Source organism: Heptranchias perlo, chromosome 13 (genome assembly GCF_035084215.1).
Source record: "Heptranchias perlo isolate sHepPer1 chromosome 13, sHepPer1.hap1, whole genome shotgun sequence".
Lineage (NCBI taxonomy): Eukaryota > Metazoa > Chordata > Chondrichthyes > Hexanchiformes > Hexanchidae > Heptranchias > Heptranchias perlo.
Window position 1 is genome coordinate 31616340 of NC_090337.1, and position 15520 is coordinate 31631859.

At 40.7% G+C, this 15520-nt stretch overlaps 1 protein-coding gene across 5 annotated transcripts in view; it reads left to right on the forward strand.

The window, feature by feature from the left end:
- The window catches only part of LOC137331470 (probable cation-transporting ATPase 13A4), a 91997-nt gene that overhangs the window by 44665 nt on the left and 31812 nt on the right, over positions 1–15520 (forward strand). For all 5 annotated transcript variants that reach the window (XM_067995287.1, XM_067995285.1, XM_067995284.1 and 2 more), the window contains 6 exons: positions 1580–1697; positions 5323–5447; positions 9879–10045; positions 11642–11752; positions 11879–11958; positions 13073–13115. In XM_067995287.1, the coding sequence (XP_067851388.1) occupies positions 1580–1697; positions 5323–5447; positions 9879–10045; positions 11642–11752; positions 11879–11958; positions 13073–13115 (644 nt within the window). The remainder of the gene's footprint in view (positions 1–1579; positions 1698–5322; positions 5448–9878; positions 10046–11641; positions 11753–11878; positions 11959–13072; positions 13116–15520) is intronic.

Below are 15520 nucleotides of genomic sequence, written 5' to 3' on the forward strand. Positions count from 1 at the left end.
GTACGCTCGCCGGAACTTGCTCTTTCATTTGCCCTGAAATAACAGTGGGCCCTGTTAGCCTCACTGTTATTTCATGAGCAATTTCCGGGCTAGTAGTCAATGAGTATAATACAGCAGGCCTAAATGTATGCAGGTGCCATAGCCGAATGAGATTATAATAATGTAGGCTTACTTACAACATTGAAAATTTATTGAAACAGACATAAATAATAGAACGTTTGTAATGCAATAAGCCGTTGATGTAAAGAACATAACAACTTGCATTTCTATAGCAACTGCAAGATGTCTCGTTGCAATTTAAGTAAAGCAGAGAAAAACATAAAAATTAGTTAATAAATGATGGCATTGGAGCACCATGTCAACTTTTAGACATTTTCAATAATCAATCTCCACATCCAACCCCATCCAACCACCCCAGTTCACAAAGGCACTCTACCCCTCCAGACTCCGTTCACAGAGAAACTGCACACATTCAACTCTCCATCCACTCAAAGACAAACTCTCCTCTGCAATCCTCCCAGTTCACATTGGCAATCTTCTTCCTCTCCTTTGCTAATTCAACTTAGTACTCTTCAGCCTAGTCAATCTGGTACTCTTCTTCCACTCTCCCCTGTTCAAGCTGGTTCTGTTTTCTCCCCCCACCCCCCCAGGATTTATACTGGTACTTCCCCTCCCTGCTTCCCTCCAGTTCATTATCTTCCTCTGCCTCACTGCTTCTATTGCATTATCCAAAATAAATAAATCTGACCATTATTTTTAGTCTGTGCACTTTAATCTGACAATATGATATTTTCTGCATTTGAGAAGAGCCAGGGGACCATGGTGGGCATTCCATGTGATCTTCAGTGGTTAATACTGCAATTAAGGGGTAATTTTTCATGCTAGTCATGCTGCCCCATTCAAGCTACATATGAGGCGCAGATTTCAGTTCATTCAGTCTGCTTATGGAAACTACCTTCTTGCCGTGAGCACACATGTTGAGAGAAAGTCAAAACTGTAGGAAGTGCCTCATCACATCTCTCAGGAATACTTCTAATTGCTTCAAATATAATGAATTCCATTGAAGTACAGTAACTGTTTTTGTGTAAAGAAACGCAACAGCTATTTTACACCCAGTATGATCGAACAAACAAAGATGCATGACAAGGTAATCTGTTTTTGATGGTATTGGTTGAGGGAGGAATGTTGTCCAGGACACTAGTAGAATTCCTTGCTCTTCTTTGAATTGTGTCGTGCGATCTGTAATGTCCATTATGAACCTTTTGGGACAGGCAGTTAGAACCTCAGTTTAACATATCACCCAAAAGTCAGCATGTCCAACAGTGCAGCATGCCCTCACTATTGTTCTGGCACGTCAGTGTAGTTTACGTGCTAAAATACTGGAACGGGGCTCGAGCCCACAACTTCTGACCTAGAGGTTAGAGTGCTACCAACTGATCAAAGCTCAGCTAAAGCACTGTTACAGGATAGCTTTTAAAATGTTCTTTATCACTTTACATATTTGTCCTTGCGGGCAGAAAGGAGACTATGTTATAATAATGCTTAATAAATTTACAGCATAATTTCATGTATTTTGCAGTTCCACGGAGTTTCTCAACTGAACTGCAGCGTTACACGAAGCAGGGATTTCGAGTTATTGGATTTGCATTTAAGTCTCTTTGGAATGGCAGAGACATCACAGTAGCCAATTTAAAGAGGTGAGTCAGACCAGCACACTATCATCACGATACACAGGGATTTTCCTCCTTCAGTGCGTTAATCATATCAATACAGGCCAATTTATAGTTGGAACAGAACTATATCTCAAGGATACATATATTATTAATTCAAACGTTCACATAACAGTTTAATAAATGGTAATAGAAAATTATCTATATCTGTCCCAATGTTGTTGCAGCACTCATACTGTTGGACAACCACACAACAGATGCTTAATTGATAAAGTGTTGAGACACTGATGTACAGGATACAAAGCTGATTCTAAACAACATGAGCCACAGTCACAGTTTTCTAACAAGCCTTTTATTACTGAATAAGCTTCTCAGAAAAATCTTTTAAATTTGTTATAAAAGATGTGACACTCCAGAAGTGTGCTAAACACAAAGCATTTACTCATATAGATGTGACTATCAAGAGTTATTGGAAATATATTAGTGTCATGTCTTAATTAGGGGATGAAATTCCTCTTTTAAAAACCCACTAACCAAATGGCGAGGCTGCATGGTTAGAAACATATAGGGCCCAATTTTCCTGCCCTTTCCCCTGGGGAATTTCCATTTCCTGTGTGCAAAGGTCAGCAAAAGTTGGTGGAGACCTTTATGTTGGACCGTTGCCCCGGGATATCTGGGAGTGGAGCTAGGTGCAAATGAGGCAGGAGGTGCCCTCCCACCTTTCAATCTTCCACCTCTATTTCCATAAGTGTCCAGAACTAGGCAGAGGGGGGGCACAGATAATCGGCCCCATGACTCCTTGGATTGCGATTTTGTTAGCGAATTGTAAATTACTTTGACAAACAGGCATTCTCTATTTTTTCTTAAACGGGGAGCTTTGCCCCAGAAATTAAAATGAAACATATTTAAATGGAGTATTTAATCCAAATGACAATTGTTCAAGTTAAAAATTAACTCTTCAAGAGCATTACATTTGTTATTTAGATCTGATTTTCCATGCGCACACAGTTCAGTAGGAATTGTGTAGTAAGCCATTCTATGGGCCCGATGTTAGCAGGGCTGCGGGTTCTCGGCAGGGGGGCTATCACGCGCCCGGCGAAATCAGACAGCCACCCGCCCGATCGTAGCCCAATTGGATCCACTTACCTTGTCCTCCGGGTTCTCCACTGCTGATCTGCGCGTCGGGCGGGCTGTGCATGCGCAGTAAGATCTGTCAGCTGGAGGAGCTCTATTTAAAGGGGCAGTCCTCCACTGACAGATGCTGCAACAAACAGAAAAAATTACAGCATGGAGCAGCCCAGGGGGAAGGCTACTCCCAGTTTAATGATGCCTCACTCCAGGTATCAATACACGGGGTGAGGAGGAAGGGGAGGACAGAGATCTTCCCCCCGGCGGGCGGGAGGAAGTGGCCTGCCTCTGCCACCAGGAAGGCCTGGCTCGAGGTGGCAGAGGAGGTCACCTGCACCACCAACATTTCGCCCACCTGCATACAACGCAGGAGGTGCTCCAATGACCTCCGTAGGTCAGCCGAAGTGAGTACACTTACTCTTTCCCCTACACTCCCTCTGCCACATCACCGCCCCCACCCCACATCTCCTTCAGCACTGCCAACACTACTCTGTCATATCACCCCTCATACCCACTCAAACCTCATCCTCATCTTACCTGCACCTACTCACCTCGCCAGTACTCATCCCGCCACTACCACTCAACCCAATCCTCATACAATCTCATGGCTCTATCTCATACTCACCCTCTCGTGCATCTCTTTCACGGTCAGCCTCACTCAACCTGCCACTACCCGTGCTGCAGCCACAGGGCATGCATCACATATGTGCAGTAGGCAGCGTAAGGCAAACGTGTCGTGAGCATGAAGGGGATGCACAAGGGTGTTTGAGGGTTTGTCATGGTTGTTACTTATATTGAATTTCTGACCAACTCACATTACATATTATATTGGCACCACTACTGCCATGTCTTCGCTAATCTTGTCTGGTTTGTACAATAATGCCCTTACCTGAGGATCACTATGAAGACCCACCACTGATGCCACCCATTGTGTCACTGCAGAGTGGGTGCAGGTGTATTTGCAGGGCTCTTTTGTGCAGACGGCTGAGAGACGTCGGCGATGTCCTCGGTTGCACCCTGGAAGGATGCGGAGGAGAAGTTGTTGAGGGCAGTATGACTTTGACAGCGACAGGTAAGAAGATTGTGCTCGGGCCAGCCAGGAGCAGCATGGCATGAAGGAGGCTGCAGATGTCCACGACTACATGTCGACTGACTCTGAGCCTCCGTGTGCACTGCTGTTCAGAGAGGTCCAGCAAGCTGAGCCTCGGTCTGTGGACCCTGTGGCGAGGGTAGTGCCCTCTGCGACGCATCTCTCTCTGCGGTAGCCCTCCCTCCTGCTGTACAGGTGGATGTGTCACAGCGCTCTGTTGTGGAGCTCCATGTGTCACAGGTGGATGGCGTGGATGGCGAGGCTGGTGAGGCTGGTGATGCTGTTCGCCCTCCGAGGAGGTCATGACTGCAGCTACGGCGGCCCCCATCCGGAAGATGTACATCTGAGGGGGTCCGCAAGGTAGGTACATGTCTCTGGACCCCGGGGTAAGTGTGCAAGTTGGTGACTTTGATTGTCAGGAGGAGGGTGGTGGAGGCCAAACTTTGTCACAAGTGACAGAGTGGCCTCCTGCAATGAGTGAGGGTCTCCCCCCCCCCCCCCGCCCCCCACCTGTCAAATGGACCTTTGCAGCTGTCACAGGCTCACAGCTGCAACAGGTCCATTTGAACTGGGAGTGTTTCCCCCAGTGTGGGAAACAGTCCCAGTTTGCTTTAAAATCCCACCCCTCCTCACATAATCCCTTAATCAGGTCAGTTAATGACCTGAACAGGCAAAATAAATAGCTTCAAGTGGCATCCCGCTGGCTTTAATTGCCTGCGGGATTCCCACCAGCGGGGGCTGCGTGCGCACGCCGGCGCGTCAGTGGGGAACCCGGAAGTGGGCGGGTTGGAGTCGGGCTCCCAACCCACTCCGGGATTCTCCGATTTTCGGAGCCCCCCCCCGCCAGGAACGCACCCGATAGCGGGTGCTAAAATGATGCCCTATATCTCTGAATGAGTGTAACACTTACCCCATTGTTCTACATGATCTGTGCAGAAGGAGAGAGTGGATTTTCCTTCCATTCATAATTTTGATTGATTGGCTTTAATTTTTTTAAATTTGAAGTGATGGCTGGGCTCCAATCCAATAGAGAATGGAGTCTGTTCTAAGATATCTTCATTTGCAATTATCTGTTTGCAGCTTGAAAGGGAAGTAAGCATATTTGAGAACTGCTCCAAGGGGTTTAACCTCAAACCAGGACCCCTTTATATGCATATAGGAAGGAGATCAGAATTCCAGTGTAAGACGAGACTGCCTACCTTTGTTTACATGCAAGCACTTTTTGAGAGGAATGGAGAAATACCCAGCTTGTATCCAAACCCAGTTTTTACATTGCATAAATATGTGAACTGTATTTCATGTGTATACAATACCTGAATCCTATAAGCAGAGTATTGGTTCAATGCACTTAATTGAGAAAGGTATAGCTTGGAGTTCACATCAGATGCATATAAAGTGTAATAATTGCTTTCCTTTTTTCTTCATTTATCAAAGGGAAGATGTGGAATCTGATCTAATATTTCTTGGATTACTGATTCTGGAGAACAAACTGAAGCCGCAAACAATCCCTGTTTTATCTGAGTTGTCCAATGCCAGGATTCGAACAGTTATGATCACAGGTGCTTGGGAAATTCATTATGGCTTACTCTATTTATTATAAGTATGCTTATGGATTACCTGATGGTTTAGTTAGTTAAGGCAGTGAATAGTTGAGCCATACAGATCAGGAAAATCCCAAGTTCAATCCTCGGTTTGTACTAAGTTAGCCAACCCCAAACAATGGGTGATAGCAGTGTTACAATTGGCCTGAGATCCCAAGGAAAAAAATTAGCCAGAGTTCCCACTCCTACTTACTGTCTAATGATTGGTGTGGATGTCAGGTAAGACCACAATTGGGCTCCATGGCCCAGTAGCCTGCTGACACTCACAGCCTAGGCTCGCACATAAAGGGTAATCAGTTCGATAAGGTGCCCAGTGGCTGAGATATCTTTGTTGTTTGCTATGTGATGGATTAAATTCTATTATTTCTCTGCACACTATGACATTTTTGGTATATTAGACAAATTTATGCACTGTTCCATTCTGGATGTCTGTTGTGACACATTTTTGATATTTCAACGTCCAGATCAGGTGAAGGATCGGGAAGGGGCACTAGGCATAAGGATAGGGAGGGCTTCAGGCATGGAGGCAGAGATGGTATGGGAGGGGATTAGGAGTTTTTTTTAAAATTAGGATCTCCCCTGAATTGGGCACTGTGTGGCTGAAGTGCTGCTCAGGTGCTCCTGTTGCGTTATGGAATCGATACTGTAGGGGAAGCTCGAATTTAAAAAAAGTTACCATCCCTGTGCCATCTCTGCCCCCATGCTGAAGCCCCACTGCCCCATGCTTGGTGCCCTTCCCCAAACTTGATCTGGGCATTCAAATTAATCTGATCTGATATTAAAATATCAAAAATGTGTAACAACAGTCCTTCACTGGCCAATGAATCATTTGTGATGGTCCCAGAGTACCAAAAAATTCTTCAAATGAACTGACTTCACGTAATTGGGTAAGATCAACTTATTCTTTCACAGATGTGCGGACACCTGTGTTGGTCAGTGGCAATGCTGCCCAAGGGTCAAGTTTTAAGCCCCTATATATTTTAATGCCAAATAAGTTTGAAATATTTTTTAGATCTTTTTCAGGAAGCTCACCTCTGTCTTTTTAAAGAAATGCTCCTTGAACTGGCTCCCAATCAAACCTCTTTAATTTGCTATCTTATAAATATTCAAAGACACTGGATATTTAGAGAGGAATTCTACAGTGACCTATGCATCATTTGCTAGCTCTAGTGGATGATGAAATCATGTCCCAGGTAGACACTTCCCATTAAAATAATTAATGTTTGAATAATCTGAATATTTAGATTCAGGAACTCCTGAACTAAGGCGTTCAGAGATGTAATATTTTTGTGCCTAAGCTATGGTTTACATTCCATTTGGAATGTATTTTAAATGTTATTAGTGCCACCTGCTTAGAAATTAGATCTAATCAGACAAACATTGGCTGGGATTACCTGAAACAAATGGCACTGTGCTCCCAAACACTGAATAGAATTTTTCAGTTGCGACCCTCAATAAGAAATGTTGGCAGTATTAGAGATGAAAGCTTAATACATTCATATGACATTCCCCTGTGTGCTATTTTATGTAGGTGTTAACCCATGAGTTGATGCCTCTGCTAAGTTAGCAAAAGAACATCATATGAATGCATGAAGCATTTGTCCAGCAATGGCGTCAACAGCCATCTCTAGGTTGTATTGCTTTCAGTGCACTTGATTTTGAGTCACACAAGGAGAGTTGTGGGCTTCCTATTCTGGACACTCCGACTCTCCCTCCCAAAACCCCCTCCCCGCCACTTACTTGCAAGCCAATAGACGCTCTGCAGCCAGCAGATGCACTGCGCCCTCTTCCTGCCCGGAAGGCGACATGTAAATGAGGTCCAGTGGTTAAAATCTCCAAAGGCCTCCTGCTGCCAGGCGAGAAATTAACTCGCCAGAGCAGGTTCCTACCGGAAATTTGCTCCAAGTTAAGATCACCTCCCCCCCCAACCCCGTTGAGTTGAGTTGCTCGACATATCGTCGTTTGATCCAAACAGTAGACAAGGCTGAGTTGTATGTCAATGGGACAATGATGTTTGCCTTTCACAACTTCCTCAAGTGAATAATTCCTTCAATGACATAAGCCTAAAGGTAGGATTGAGGAAGAGATTAGCGAAAGTAAATATGGGTCCCTCAGAGGCAGAGACAGGAGAAATTATAATGGGGACTAGGGAAATGGCAGAGACATTAAACAAATATTTTGTATCTGTCTTCACAGTAGAAGATACAAAAAACATACCAGAATTAATGGGGAACCAAGGGTCTAATGAGAGTGAGGAACTTAAAGTAACTAAGAAAAAGTACTGGAGAAATTAATGGGACTAAAAGCCAACAAATCCCCTGGATCTGATGGCCTACATCCTATGGTTTTAAAAGAGCCGGCTGCAGAGATAGAACGGTCCCCGTGGATTGGAAAGTAGCAAATGCAACCCTGCTATTCAAAAAAGGAGGGAGAGAGAAAACAGGGAACTATAGGCCAGTTAGCCTGACATCAGTAGTAGGGAAAATGCTAGAATCTATTATTAAGGATGTGGTAACAGGGCACTTAGAAAATCATAATATGATTAGGCAGAGACAACACGGTTTTATGAAATGGAAATCATGTTTGACACATCTATTAGAATTTTTTGAGGGTGTAACTAGCAGGGTAGATAAGGGGGAAACCAGTGGATGTAGCATATTTGGATTTTCAAAAGGCATTTGATAAGGTGCCACATAAAAGGTTGTTATGCAAGATAAGGGCTCATGGGGTTGAGGGTAACATATTAGCATGGATAGAGGATAGGTTAACGGATAGAAAATAGAGTAGGGATAAACAGGTCATTTTCAGGTTGGCAGGCTGTAACTAGTGGGGTACCACAAGGATCAGTGCTTGGGTCTCAACTGTTTACAATATATATCAATGACTTAGATGAGGGGACTGAGTGTAATGTATCCAAGTTTGGTGACGATACAAAGCTAGGTGGATAAGTAAGCTGTGAGGATGCAAATAATCTGCAAAGGAATATAGACAGGTTAGGTGAGTGGGTGGCAAGGTGGCAAGGAGTATAATGTGGGGAAATGTGAAATTATCCACTCTGGTAGGAAGAATAGAAAAGCAGAATATTTTTTAAAAGGTGAGAGACTAGTAAATTGGTATTCAGAGAGATTTGGGTGTCCTTGTACACGAATCACAAAAAGTTAACATGCAGGTACAGCAAGCAATTAGGAAGGCAAATGGGGCATTAGCCTTTATTGCAAGGGGGTTGGAGTATAAGAGTAAGGAGATCTTGCTGTAATCATTTAGGGCTCTGGTGAAGCCACACCTGGAGTACTGTGTACAGTTTTGGTCTCCTTACCTAGGGAAAGATATACTTGCCTTAGAGGGGGTACAACGAAGGTTCACTAGATTGATTCCTGGGATGAGAGGGTTGTCCTATGAGGAGAGATTGAGTAGAATGGGCCTATATTCTCTGGAGTTTAGAAGAATGAGAGGCGATCTCATTGAAACATATAAAATTCTTAGAGGGCTTGACAGGGTAGGTGCTGAGAAGCTGTTTCCCCAGCTGGAGAGTCTAGAACTAGGAGGCATAGTCTCAAGATAAGGGGTCGACCATTTAGGACCGAGGTGAGGAAAAATTTCTTCATTCAGAACGTTGTAAATCTTTGGAATTCTCTACCCCAAAGGGCTATGGATGCTCATTCGTTGAGTATATTTAAGACTGAGATCAATAGATTTTTGAACACTAAGGGAATCAAGGGGTGTGGGGATAGGGCAGGAAAGTGGAGTTGAGGTAGAAGATCAGCCATGATCTTATTGAATGGCAGAGCAGGCTCGAGGGGCCGCCTGGTCTACTCCTGCTCCTATTTCTTACATTCTTATCTTCTTAAATGAAAAGCATTCAGTATGGCATTAACTTATTTTTAATGAAATCCCTACATTAATTTGTCACAATCTACACAACAGTATTCTTTAAAACTGATGAGAAACAAGTGGTCCCTATTACAACTATACTAACAAGAGCATGATTAAAAGCTTGTGTAATAAGCATTTAATATAATTTTACCCGATGAACAGAGTGATAGGTAAAGCAATTTTTAATAAGCTACAATTTATGTAGGACTGAAAATTTGTCAAATACAATGAATGATAATATTCCCTAAAACTTAGGCTTACCTTGCCTTCCAGGGTTGGGATAAGTCTAATACCTTCTTGAATTATTGGAGAAAGTTTTATTTTTAATTAGTCTAATTTGCATATTAATACTGTATGAAGAGCTTTTCAAAAAAACATACACAGCTGTTGAGTAGGTTGATGAACTACTCAAAGCACGCAATTGGAAGGTAATGGGATGATTGTCAATTATTTTTTCTCATTTAGCAGTGGGGCTGTTGCAAACTGTTTTAAAATTGCAGTCATTATTTTCTACAGGTGATAACTTGCAGACAGCTGTCACAGTGGCTAGAAATGCTGGGATGATCCCATTAGCTCACAAAATCATTTTAATTGAAGCCTCAAATGCAAAAGAATCTGGTCCAGCATGCATCACCTGGAAGCTAATGGAAAGTGGCAAGGACAATGGTCAGATTTGCACTAATGTAAGCATTGATTGAATATTAGGTGCTACTATTCATAACAATGTTGTATTTAATATATATCAGAAAATAATTAGCCGTCAGTGAGTTACAAAGTTATGATTCATCTGAGGAGTTCTCATGGTAACATTACAAATTGTGAGAATGAAATCTAACCAGTATATCAACAGAACCAATAGTTTGAATTGTCACTTTGTAACTCACAGCCAGCTATTTCAAATGATTATGCTTGTGTATGTATGTTGGCCAGTACTTTTTTGTAGTTTATGACATAATGTAACAAGTACTGTAATATTTTTTTAGAAATAGGAGCAGGAGTAGGCCAATCGGCCCCTCGAGCCTGCTCCGCCATTCAATAAGATCATGGCTGATCTGATCCTAACCTCAAATCTAAATTCATGTCCAATTTCCTGCCCGCTCCCCGTAACCCCTAATTCCCTTTACTTCGAGGAAACTGTCTATTTCTGTTTTAAATTTATTTAATGATGTAGCTTCCACAGCTTCCTGGGGCAGCATATTCCACAGACCTACTACCCTCTGAGTGAAGAAGTTTCTCCTCATCTCAGTTTTGAAAGAGCAGCCCCTTATTCTAAGATTATGCCCCCTAGTTCTAGTTTCACCCATCCTTGGGAACATCCTTACCGCATCCACCCGATCAAGCCCCTTCACAATCTTATATGTTTCAATAAGATCGCCTCTCATTCTTCTGAACTCCAATGAGTAGAGTCCCAATCTACTCAACCTCTCCTCATATGTCCGCCCCCTCATCCCCGGGATTAACCGAGTGAACCTTCTATGTACTGCCTCGAGAGCAAGTATGTCTTTTCTTAAGTATGGACACCAAAACTGTATGCAGTATTCCAGGTGCGGTCTCACCAATACCTTATATAACTGCAGCAATACCTCCCTGTTTTTATATTCTATCCCCCTAGCAATAAACGCCAACATTCCGTTGGCCTTCTTGATCACCTGCTGCACCTGCATACTAACTTTTTGATTTTCTTGCACTAGGACCCCCAGATCCCTTTGTACTGCAGTACTTTCCAGTTTCTCGCCATTAAGATAATAACTTGCTCTCTGATTTTTCCTGCCAAAGTGCATAACCTCACATTTTCCAATATTGTATTGCATCTGCCAAATCTCCGCCCACTCACCCTGCCTGTCTATATCCCCTTGTAGGTTTTTTATGTCCTCCTCACTCTCCACTTTCCCTCCCATCTTTGTATCATCTGCAAACTTTGATATGTTACACTTGGTCCCCTCCTCCAAATCGTTAATATAGATTGTAAAGAGTTGGGGACCCAGCATTTGAGGCTTTTTCAATAGTGGATTAGTGATTTATATATTTTATTTTATGATACATAAAATAAATTACTTAGCATCAAATTAAAGCTTTTAATTCGTTACTACAGTATGAGTTATTTGTTCAAATGTTACTTATAGGCCCCATAAGCTCTGATTTCATAGTTATTAACACCATCTGAACCACTTTGCCTTGTAACCTTGTAACACACACCCACATATATTATTAGTAGTAATATTTTTGGCTCTATACCTTTACTCTAATAGTATGATAAACAAAATATTTGCATGTTCAAGGAAACTAAAATTCCCATAGATGGTTTTGAAAAGAAGAAAGACTTTCATTTTGCTATGACTGGAAAATCCTATGAAATTCTAATTCAACACTTCTATCATTTACTACCTAAGGTAAGTTATCTAATACAAAGGATATCTATATAATCATACTTTTCTTAAATGATGTCCTTGTGCTTGTACAACAATATTAGTAAGTACTACTCTGAGTTAACTTTCTGAATTGTATTTTCATTTCAGTTGCTTATAAGTGCTACAGTTTTTGCCAGAATGTCACCAAACCAGAAGGGAAGCCTAATAGAGGAGTTTCAAAAATTGGAGTAAGTTTTATAAATGTATAGTTTTTGACCAAGATAAAGACATACTAAGTCAAACAAAAATTGTTTGCCCAATGTACGGATTGGTCTTCAGTGAACCCCATCAGCCATGAATATTATTTTACCATGATTTTAAACGTATGCTTTTCAGTTGATAATTCACTGCAAAAACAGGCCAAACTGGATATCCATTTTGATTCATTTTTAGGTCAATAATGCTGTAAGATAGTATTCCTTATTAAAATTATCATCAATGGGTAAATGTATGGTAAATACTTTACAATAGATATTTTTTAAAAGCATTTATTTTCTTATTACTTTCAATTGAATTTATTCGCCTGTCATCTGGTGGCATTCTGACCATAAATCCAAAATGGGAGCTAAAACAATTAATTTCCTTTCATAGGTCTTATGCAAATAAGTTTTCAATGACAATTCTAGCAAATATTCTCTATTCTTTTATGCCAATATTTTTTTCAGTTTTCCTTTTCTCTATAACTTTATATTCGAAAATAGATTAAGAAAAAATTCTGCAATCACAAAATCACAAGATAGATACAGATGTGAAAGACCATTCATTGCACGTTAGCTCATCCATCCAGAACAAACCTACAATCCACTTTCGTAGTATTTAGCAGTTTCTTAAATGATTCCAGAATGCTGCCTCCATTACAGTCCCTGGAAGTATGGAAATACATTCCACCTGTCACTCACCTTTGTATAAATTAGAATTTTATTAAATCACATTTGTCCCCTAGTTATTTTTGCAATAATCCCAATGAGTATTTTGTTTTAAATTTTATTTTAGTGCAGAAGTGATAGTATTATCTTTAGGTCTATAAGCACAGTTAGGAATTGTTTACAATGGCCATTGATATTTAAATTGGTGCATTACAGGACCAATGCAAATATCTTAAGCAGTGCAATGAATTATCTTTCAACACTTTCAAAGGGCACACGTAGAATATCAAAAGGGGCTTTACATAAAGCTTAATAATCCAGTTAAAGCGGTAATGTGCACTCTTGAAGAACAGTATCTAGAAAAGAATCATTCTTCTGAGAGTTATAGTGCTAACAATTGGAGTTTTTTGGAAATGACTGACTTTTTATTTTCCAGTTATTATGTGGGAATGTGTGGAGATGGTGCAAATGACTGTGGGGTGAGTATGCTGGAATTCTAATCAGCAGAATTCAGTTGACCTCCATCTGTAAAAGACTTTCTTTTTTTATTTTAGACCACATACAATAGAATCTCCATAAAAATTCTTTTCAGATACATTATAACAGAGAACAGACAGTACTAAGAAAAGAATCACAGTGGCAAAACCAAAATTACCCCACAGCCAGTATACTGTAATTGATATAGCATTAATATTTACATATAATTTACTAACTAATTTGTAGTATTAACAGAATACAACTTGAAGATTAGTACAACATGAATTCTATCTTACATATAGGATAGAAATCATTTAGTTTTAGTTGATTTAGTATAGCTATAAAGTGAAGAAACTAGGTAATTTTTGATCATAGCTTTTTAATCTTGCAGAAAAATAATTATTTGCATTGAAATGAATGGAACTGGTAGATAATCTCCTCATGTTCAAGTTATGTCATTCAAAGTGTGGACAGTTGTAGTTTTTATCAAATTTAAATGTTTATCTACAGTGAATATGAAAATCTCAGTTTTTTGGTGTGGATAAAGAAAATCTACACGATTACAAGTAAAGAAAGTGAAATTATGTAAAGAACATACCAGTAATGCAAGAACTGAACAAATTATAACAAACCAGTCAAGGACAGAGGTTTCCCTAACTTCACGATCTGCTTATATATATAATCTGCTTCATATAGCCAACATTTTCATCTTCCAGCTCCCATTCCCAGAAACTAATTGAAACTGTGGTAATTCATTCTCTAAACTCTGTTAATGTCTTTCAGTAAAACAAAACTAGAACTGCGAGGACTTCTGATTCAAAATAGCAATCTAGAGTGAGGAACTTAAAGGAATCAGAGAAGTAAACAAATGAAAATGTTCAGAAATTGAGGTTCCTCTACTGACTGCTCTTAACCTTTACCTGGTGAGACCTTGAGCAGTATCTAAATTTTGTGAAATGAGCAGGCTAACAGGTCTACACCACAGGCGTCTTCACTGACTGCCTTCCTTATATTGTTTAGAGCTTCAATGTGCCTAGAAATGTCACCAGTTTAGGTACCATGTAGTTTAAAACAGGATTGTTAGGCCTTATAGGTATGAGCCCGATTGAGATCTTGCCTGATGTGAATATCATTCTGCAGCAATCTTAAAGTAGGTCTGTAACCTTTCCACAAATTAGATAGATGGTAAACCCAAATGCTTTCAGTGGGAGGGCATCATGCCAACCTTGATCCTGCCTTTGCCTGACGTCTATGATGTATATTTTTGAGCTGAAGGTGACTGAATAGCAATCAGGAGTGGCAACCCTTGGTAAATTTTCCTCTCAATACCCTGGGGCACTTGGACCAATTGTAGCATCCCAATTGGTGCCATCTGAAATCAACAAATTCAGCATGAACCAGGGATCAAACATGGGACCTCCCCATCTGAATAGCATGGCACCACGCCATTAATTACAGTTACTCACTAAGCTGCAGGGAAACCTCAAGGATTTGTTTTTAATGGTCATTTGCCATTATATTGTGAGAAAATGTAATAGAAAACTTGCTTCGTAGTAATACAATTTTATGTCCAATAATATTTGTGCATTGCAAACTAACATAGAGGCACAGAACATTGGAGCACAAACTCATGGCACCATGGAGTAGTAGGACTGATTTCCCATTTCTTCTGAGTTCCATTCACAGCCATGATATTAAGGTGTAGGGTTTTCTTATTTAGTGGGCTCCAAAGGTTGAGAATCAACCGAGATTTTATAATTGGTTTTCTAATTTTATTGACATTAAAACACGACAGTTTCCCAGATAATAATACCATATAACCTTGTCTAGGGAACATAACTCAGTACCAAGGGTGATTAGATCCTAGTTCAGGGAGAGTTGAGCGGTAACTCTTCATCAACAACTTCTTCTTTGAATGCTTCTTATGATCTCCTCAAAATCACTGTAAGCCTGGGTGTTTTATACTCTTATCTCTCCTTGAGTCCGTGGCTGTGCAGAATAACCATATATAGACTTGTTTTTCTCTGCTTTCAACTGTCAGCAACTGTAGCCCTTATCGTTTTCTTTATCTCATTGTGTAACGGCAAGCAAGTTTCGAAGAAGATTTGTCCTTGAGGAAAACAGCAAGTCAGCAGTTAGTCTGTAACATTTTCTCTCTCTCAAAGCAACTTCAGCAGTAAACAAGATCTAGCATTCTCTTTGATTTTGACCAAGCTGGCAATTTTATTACCCTGTGGCTTATGTTCAATTGATGTTTCGATACAATGATCCATTCCTCAGTAGACTATTGATCCAAAATTAGTCTATCTGTAATTTACTTTCAATTGTATTGGCTGCACATGTGCACATCCCTCATTTGCTGTCCATACTTTTATCCAATTATGCTCTTTTACCAAGTTTTCACCCT